Below are 7,864 nucleotides of genomic sequence, written 5' to 3'. Positions count from 1 at the left end.
TCTTTTCTGGTCCTGTCTGTTTGGTGTTCTGTATGCTTCTTGTATTTGTATGGGCATGTTTTTCTTTAAGTTTGGGAAATTTTCTTCCACAATTCTGTTGAGGATCTGGTCCATGCCATTATCTTGGGATTCTTCTCCTTCCTGTATGCCTATGATTCATAAGTTTGGTCTTTTTATGGTGTCACATAATTCCTGCATACTCCATTCTTGTGCTTTCTTAAATTTTTCATAATCTTTGCTTGAGTGGTCTAGCAGAGGGAGGTGAGGGTGGAACCAAGCCCATAGGGCTCCTGGGGACCACAAGAACAAACTGGGTTCATCTGGATGCAAGGGATCAGGAAGCAGTGATGGGTCTGGCAGAGGGGTCAGCCCCGGTGTCCAGGAAAGAGGCTGGTGGGTTATTCAGCTCAGGGAAGCAGAGGGAGGTGAGGGCGGGACCAGACCCAGAGGGCTCCTGGGGTCTGTGAGAAGGAATTGGGTTCATCTGGATGCAAGGGATCAGGAAGCAGTGGTGGTTCCGGGACCCAGAGGTCAGCCCCGATGTCCAGGAAAGAGGCTGGTGGGTTGTGCAGCCCAGGGAAGCAGAAGGAGGTGAGAGTAGTGCTCATTCTAATAAGGGTCACCCATTTTTCCTAAGGTTGTAGAAATATCAAACTATATATGAAATGTTTCCAAGAGAATAAATCAGCTTTTCTTAATATATTTTGAGGCAAGTCAACACTGATTTTTTTTTTTGAAGGATGGAACATGATTTAATAATTCCTTTTTGTTTGTTTTTTGAGACAGAGTCTCACTATGTAACAGTTGCTGGCCTGTTCTCACTGCTGGCCTGGAACTCACTATGTAGACTCAGAGAGATCTACCTACTTCTGCCTCCAGAGTCTGGGATTAAAGATGTGCTTCACCATGCCTGCCAAAAGCCACTTTTTTTCAGAATGACTGAACCAAATAAAATGGGAAAATGGACCTCACAAATTAAAATTTTAACCAAAAAATTATTTTATAATTATCTAAGAGGAACCAAGAAAAATGTCTGCTTTCTAGCTCAGCCTATGGAATTGTATTGCTTATTCATGAACATTCTAGTTACAGAAGCTTCTTCTGGAGTACACAGACACAGCAACCGCACTGTTCTATGAAATACTTCTCGCCTTTCAGCAGGTATAGCACATCTTTACTATGTATCTTATTTGATCGTTTATTATGATTATAGCGTAAAGATGCTTTTACTGGGGATACTCTTCAAAACTGATGGATTTATGTGGTATTACTTGTACTCTCAAGAGCTCACCTGGGTTATTTAACAAATACTGACTCAAGAGATTTGGTTTATCAGGAGATAAAAGTGTATTTGGGAGTGAGAATTCTTTTATATACAACTTAGATATCATGAATATTATTGACCTATTTTCTTGATTTTTTTAGGGGAACCTTGGATTAGGGTCCACAAAGTTTGCTATGAGCTGGATGATATCCTTTCTGCAAAGCTGTCCTCCCATAGTGAGTACGGATAACCACTGCTAGGCACAGCCAAGCACATGCTTTGTGCTTCATTAGTAAAATGCAAGCGTTCTCTAGGGTAGACTCGAGTCTGCAAACTGGAAGTGAAATAAAGACACAATCATTTTAGTATTTAATGAAAAGACCTCAATGTTTAAGGTGTTAAAATGATATCCTAAGATGACCTTCTTTTTTTTTTTATGAAAAACTCTGAAGATGTATGTACAAAACAAAATGTTAAGTTATTGGCTTATAGTTTTTGTGAAAAGATTGACATTCACCTTAAGTAGAAGTAGGAACAGGACACTTAGAACTGTCTGTGGGCCCTGTCCCAGCAGTTGCCACCCTGGCCTTTTATCACCACCACCTGTCACATCTAAAAGTTCTATCATTTTGCTGGATCACAGACAGAGGGAGCTATTGAATACAAAAATCTGACTGCCATGGCCACTTTTTGCTTTGAATCTCAGCAGCTTTTGTCTTTGAATAGAGGCTAAACTCCTTGATAGGCCTTGCAAGGCTGGGCATGTCTTTCTCTCTGTGCAGGCTGCAAGGACCACAAGGACAGGAGGTATGTTTAGTGTTCTAGGCACATAAGTGTTCAGTAAAATATCGGATGAATTACTTCTAGTAAAGACCTTGTCCCTTAATGTCTTCACACTTCCCTGAATTTAGTTTCCTTTTATTCATTCATGTATTCAGTAAGTCATGTTTTATTGGAAACCTCTTCAAAGGTAAGGATGGGGCTAATGAGCTGGCTCAGTGGATAAGAGTGCTTAAAGTGCTCGATGGCCTGAGTTCTGTTTCCTGTGACCCACTTGGTGGAAGGAGAGAACCAGCTTCTACAAGTTGTCCTCTGACCTCCAGACACATTGTGACATGCGCATGCACACATATACAAATAAGGTAGTGATCCAAAATGAGCTTTCATTGCTAGTGGGGTACTTGACATAAGGTAATTTTCCAGAGTGATATTAAGTCAGTCCTGCAAAATCTGGATTCTCTTGTCAGATTCTTGTGACACGTGTTTATGGAAAGCTGGCTGAGGCTACAAGTATATTTGTCAGTAGACTAACCAGTGGCCTACTAGAGATTGAGCCCATGATCTTGGCTCCTGACTTAGCAGTGCACCAAACTCAACCAGTCTTGGACTCACTCTAGGAATGTGATTTCTACTGACTCATGCTTGTGTCTGCAGCACAAAATATTTCTACTTGTTTTCTGCAGTGGCTGTAGTTCCTGTCATCTGAGTGAAAATTATAGGTCCCCAGGATCTCAGACAATAGGGAAGTTCCTTATCAGTCTCTAGACTTGATGCTTAAAGAAATTGAGTCAGTGGCAGCCTGTCAGTACCAAGGGTAGCTAAAGGCAAGGGAACACTAACAGTAAAACTAACGCTGGGTTCTAAAGGCTGACAGAATGGGCAGCAGCAGACCATTCCAGAAAAATCTGCAAGCAAAGAAACTGTTGAGGGGGTAGAGTCGCTGAATGTGTCAATACTCAGCCAGCTCTGATTATCTTATGTGGTAAAACCAAGGTGCTAAGGGCTGAGGAGATGGTTCATCAGGTAAAAGGCCACCAAGTTTGACAATCTGAGTTGGATCCTCAGGATCTCCATAGTATAAAATAAGAACTAACTCCTGCAAGTTGGCCACTGATTTCGACATGCACACTGTGGCATGCATGCACAGCCGCCCCTCCCCCCATAATAAGTAATTTAAAAAGGAAATTAAAAACCAAGATGCTAAAGAAATTAAAATTTCATTTATTTATTTTTAATATTTTATTTATTATTTTTTATTTTATGTGTATGCGTGTTATGCCTGCATGTAGGTAAGTTCACACGTGTCGTGTAGTGAGCGCAGAGGACAGAAGAGCTGTGGGATCCCCAGAACTGGAGTTACAGACAGTTGTTAACTGCCATGTGGGTGCTAGGATTCGAACCCCGGTCTCCTGCAAGAACAATCAGTGTTCTTAACTCCTGAGCCATCCCTCCAACCCAGGAAATTAAAATTTTAATTACTGATTGCCTTGTGATCATGTGCTGAGTACATTTCAGAGAGAAATACCCACAGACATTGACAGAAGGGTGCTGAGGGCTTAGCCTACATCTGCAACTGAGGCTGCATCTGAAATAGGCGCTTGTGGGGGCCACGCGGCCACGTGAAGTAGGTGCTTGTGGGGGCACGCGGACACGTGAAGTAGGTGCTTGTGGGGGCACGCGGACACGTGAAGTAGGTGCTGTGGGGGCACGCGGCCACCCACAACTGCATTGTCCTCCGCTAGGTGGCTTTTGTGGCCAGCATTGTGAAAGGAGTGGTGAAGGGCCTTTCAGCTTCACTCCCGCTGCTGAGCCCCTGCCAAGCAGTTCTAATGTACCAGCAATTCTACATCCTCAAGAGCTGCCTGCAGTACAGCAAGACTCTAGCCGAGTGTATTCGGAATGACTACAGTGAGGAATTCAGGTAGGAAAAGCGTGTGCAAATCTGCACTAAAGCTTCTCTTTCTCATTTTCACGGAAACCTGCAGCAGGAACCACAATTTAGAAGATTTGGTGGTGATGGAAAGTTCCAATTTTTTTCTTTTTTTAATAATACTTTATCTTGGTCATAGGTAAGGTGAAATTTGGGGGAATTCTAAAAACTATTGCCATTTGATGAGCATTCCCAGGCCTGGAATGACTTATGAAACATCAGACTCAGAAGAACTGCTTCTCACTCACTGTCTTTCTTGGGGGGGGGGGGTCTACAATGCACAGAAGAGTAATGGTTTATTTGGGGTAACAAACCCTTCGAAGAGGATGATAGATTATGGACTGTGAATTCAAGTTAGTCATTGGAGGAAAAAAAATCGATCAATGAAGAGAAACAACGAGCACATTGGGGATTTTATTTGATTTGTTTCATTTGCCCTTCTTACACTTCCATTAACAGAACACTAAGGAAGAGCAGTACTGGTTTCCTGAGGCAGCCTGCTGGACCCCCCAGGGGTTCCACATCTATTTAAAGGCTAGCAAAGCCAAGTGCACTTAGCAGTACAGCCTGCATTAGCACCTATTAAGGAAAAACCCAGGTAATGTTTGCCTTAAAAGAAGAGGGTGCAGGCTGCCAGGCTCTGCCACTAGTTTGGAGGGAGACATCAAAGGATGTGGAGGCATACATTATGGCTTTATATTGGCTTAAAAAGGAATGAAGTCAGCCTCCTTTGTAGACTCTGTTTTTCCTGTATGTGGTATTACATACAGCAGAGGGTCCATTCTGGATACCATGAAAGGGATCTAGTTGGCTCTGAGTTGGTCCCACAACCCATTCCAGCACCTCCCACTCCTGTCTTCTCACTTCCTTTTCCTTTTCATTAGGAAAAGCTGACATAGCATGAAATTCACTGTTTTAGAGTGTATAATTTGGGAGCTTTGAATACGTTTCACAATGTTTTACCACCGTCACTATTGAACTGTGGAACATTCTTGTTATCCCAAAACATAAGCAGTACTCATTAGGCAGGCCCTTCTTGCTCTCCCCTCTCCCCAGCCTTTGGCAACCACTGATCTGTCTTGGTGAATTTGTCTCTTCTGGACAGTTGTCTGAACTGAATCATCCAGTACATGACATTTTGTTTGGTATCTTTAATACTTCAGGGCTCATCCACGCTGTAGCATGTGTAGAACACCCCCCCTCCCCTTTCTTTTCCTTTTGAGACAAGGTCTTGCTATGCAGCACAGGCTGGTCTGGAACTCACTATGTAGCTTAAGCTAGTTTTGAACTCATGGCAACCCTCTTGCTTCAGTCTGAGTGCTAGAATTACAGGCATGTGCCACTATGCCTAGCCTAATTTTTAGAATCCATTTATAAACTTTTAAAAATCAGAACAACTGACCTGGATAATGACAGCTGGCTGGAGCATCCAGCAGGACCAGGCCTAGGGGATCCTGTGTTGTTGCTTTGCTGCCGTTGCTTTTCCTGCCTCTCCAGTTTTCATTACTTGGGGACAGTTAGGTTTGTGGTCCTTATTTTAAGCCAGTGGTTTTCAACTTGCTTTGCGTTAGGATCACCTGAGTAGCTAGGCATAATACTGACCCAGGTCTGGTCTCAGGTGGACTTTCTGTTTTGCTTTGCCTGGGGTGGGCCTGATCAGCAATATTCTCTAAAAGTTCTCTAGGTGATTCTGATGTCCACCTGGGGCTGAGAAACAGTCTTTGAAGCCATCCAAGGGGATGGCAGAAGGCTTTCTCACCAGACTCTCCTTTATCTGTATGGAGGCCATGGAGATAAGCTCTACCCTTTGCTCTTGACTGGCCCTGAGTGGTGATCACAGCGTGGCCCTCATGCCAACTCCCTACTGTGCACTGTCTGAGGGACCAAGCAGCGGCATCCTCTGCACAAGCTGTGGGGAGGACAGTTCTGCCTTCCTTAGCAGTGCCCTGCTGGGTGATCCACCGTTAAAACAGTTCACCTCCCTTCTGAAGTAAAGTGCTTCAGCACTCTGAAGGCATACATAGCAAAGATTTTCAAGGTCACAAGTATGGGAGATTGGAGGGCTGAAAATGATGAGTCTTGTGGCTTAGATTCACCTATGTGAATGTACTCAATGTGCTAATGTAAAAATTCTTATTCTTAAAGCAATTTTATTTATTTATTTTTTCATGATTCGTAGGTACTTTATTCACATGCCAGCCTTGGAAAAGAGGCTTCCACTCTGTTACCCTATTACAGAGCCCGCCACTCAACTTTTTCATCAAGTTCTGCAGTTGATTGAACAGAAGCAGTGTAAAAGTGTTAGAGGATAAAGTGTTTGCTGAAGTCAATACTTAATGAGAAACAGCTTTTTATTTATTTAATATCTAGCTCTCCTGGAGTCCTATAAAGATTTTATTTGAATGTTCCATTAGTACCTCTTTATGAGGTCTTAAAAAATTTTTTTTCTAGTCTTTTTGAGACAGGGTCTCCCTGTAGCCCCAGCTGCCCTGGAACTCACTATTTAGACCAGGCTGGCCTTGAACTCACAGAGATCCGCCTGCCTCTGCCTCCTGAGTGCTGGGATTAAAGGCGGTCTTTAAATGTTTTAATCTGAATTTTCAAGTAAATGTATCTAGGCTGAGCTTCCATCCCAGTGGTAGCATCCTGCTTAGCTTTCTCAGAGATGGGTTGTCTACAGGGAGACAGGGGAAAAAAAAAAAAAAAAAAAAAAAAAAAAAAAAAACCAGACAAAACCCTACCACAAACACTTGTGTAAATCCATCTTGACATATATAAAGTGGTGCTAAAAACTTATATTTCCCCAGAATTAAAGTTTCTTTTTTTTGAGACAAGGTCTCACTATATAACCCTGACTGGCCTAGAACTCTCTATGTAGACAAGGTTGGCCTTGAACTCACAGAGATCCATCTGCCTCTGCCTCTTGAGGTGTATGCCACCAAGGCCAGCATGAGGTTTCTTAAAGGCCTGAGAAACTGTAAAGGGAATGGAAGCCTAGAGAGAGCAGATGTGGAGAACAGAATCTTGTGAGTCGTGTTGGTGCGATATGGGTGATTGACATGAAGCTATTGGAATCACCCACAAGAGTGCTGTAGAGAGTCCACACTGCAGTGATTGTTAGAGAAATGCTGAGCAACTGGATGCCTTTTCTTCCACTTCTAAATGTTCCAACAATAAAATATTCCTGCAAGAATGGGCAGGACAGCCACAGTTGCACAGAATATCAGTTCCTCGGTTGTCAAAGGGAAAGAAGGCTGGACTTGTGTGACAATGCTGGCTGCGTTCTGCTACTGTGTCTGAGCAGTCCCTGGAGTCCCTGTGGAAGAGAAACTGCCCAGGAACCTCTGAGGCTTTCCCACAACCATTTAAAACATGTCTTCACTGTATTGTATGGCCATAAACTAACTTACTCTCACAAATACTTAACTTTGGTGTATTACTGTGAGCTATTAGAAACTTCTAAGAAAGCTAAAACTGGGCTTTCTGTTCAACTTAGTATGACTTGAGGAAGGACTAGAGAAAGTCTACCTCCAAAGAAAGAGCTCCCTGGCCAGTGCTGCCGGTGTTGGTAGTATAACATAGCTGCAGACTTGGTTGAGGAGACTTAGATTCTTATCGCTGATTGGCTCAGTAATATTTAAATAAATTATTTTACAGCAATAAGTTCTTCAGAGTATAATATTTGCATTGATTTTTGACATTTTTCCTGGATATTTCTCAGATTTAATTAATACGTACATAACTTCATGAATGTTCTAAGTAAAAATAGACCTGTTCTAGCTAGGGATGTAGCTCAGTGGTAGAGCACTTGCCCATCTTGTGTCAGACTTTGGGTTTGATGCCCAGCACCACAAAAAATAAAATAAAATGAAAATTGACCTCTAAATTGA

The 7,864-nt window shown here is 42.7% G+C and overlaps 1 protein-coding gene across 2 annotated transcripts in view; it reads left to right on the top strand.

The window, feature by feature from the left end:
- The window catches only part of CUNH12orf56 (chromosome unknown C12orf56 homolog), a 112,956-nt gene extending 106,337 nt beyond the window's left edge, over positions 1-6,619 (top strand). Inside the window, exons 10-13 of one of the 2 annotated variants that reach the window (XM_029561451.1) lie at positions 1,093-1,161; positions 1,426-1,500; positions 3,787-3,965; positions 6,154-6,619. In XM_029561451.1, the coding sequence (XP_029417311.1) occupies positions 1,093-1,161; positions 1,426-1,500; positions 3,787-3,965; positions 6,154-6,286 (456 nt within the window). In that variant the 3' untranslated portion in view covers positions 6,287-6,619. Of the gene's footprint in view, positions 1-1,086; positions 1,162-1,425; positions 1,501-3,786; positions 3,966-6,153 lie in introns of both variants that reach the window. The other variant, XM_008829161.2, reaches the window with a different exon arrangement.
- The last annotated feature ends 1,245 nt before the right edge of the window (positions 6,620-7,864 follow it).

Source organism: Nannospalax galili, unplaced genomic scaffold (assembly GCF_000622305.1).
Source record: "Nannospalax galili isolate Female #2095 unplaced genomic scaffold, S.galili_v1.0 scaffold110, whole genome shotgun sequence".
NCBI classification, from domain to species: domain Eukaryota; kingdom Metazoa; phylum Chordata; class Mammalia; order Rodentia; family Spalacidae; genus Nannospalax; species Nannospalax galili.
This window is presented reverse-complemented; position numbering and strand designations above follow the sequence as displayed.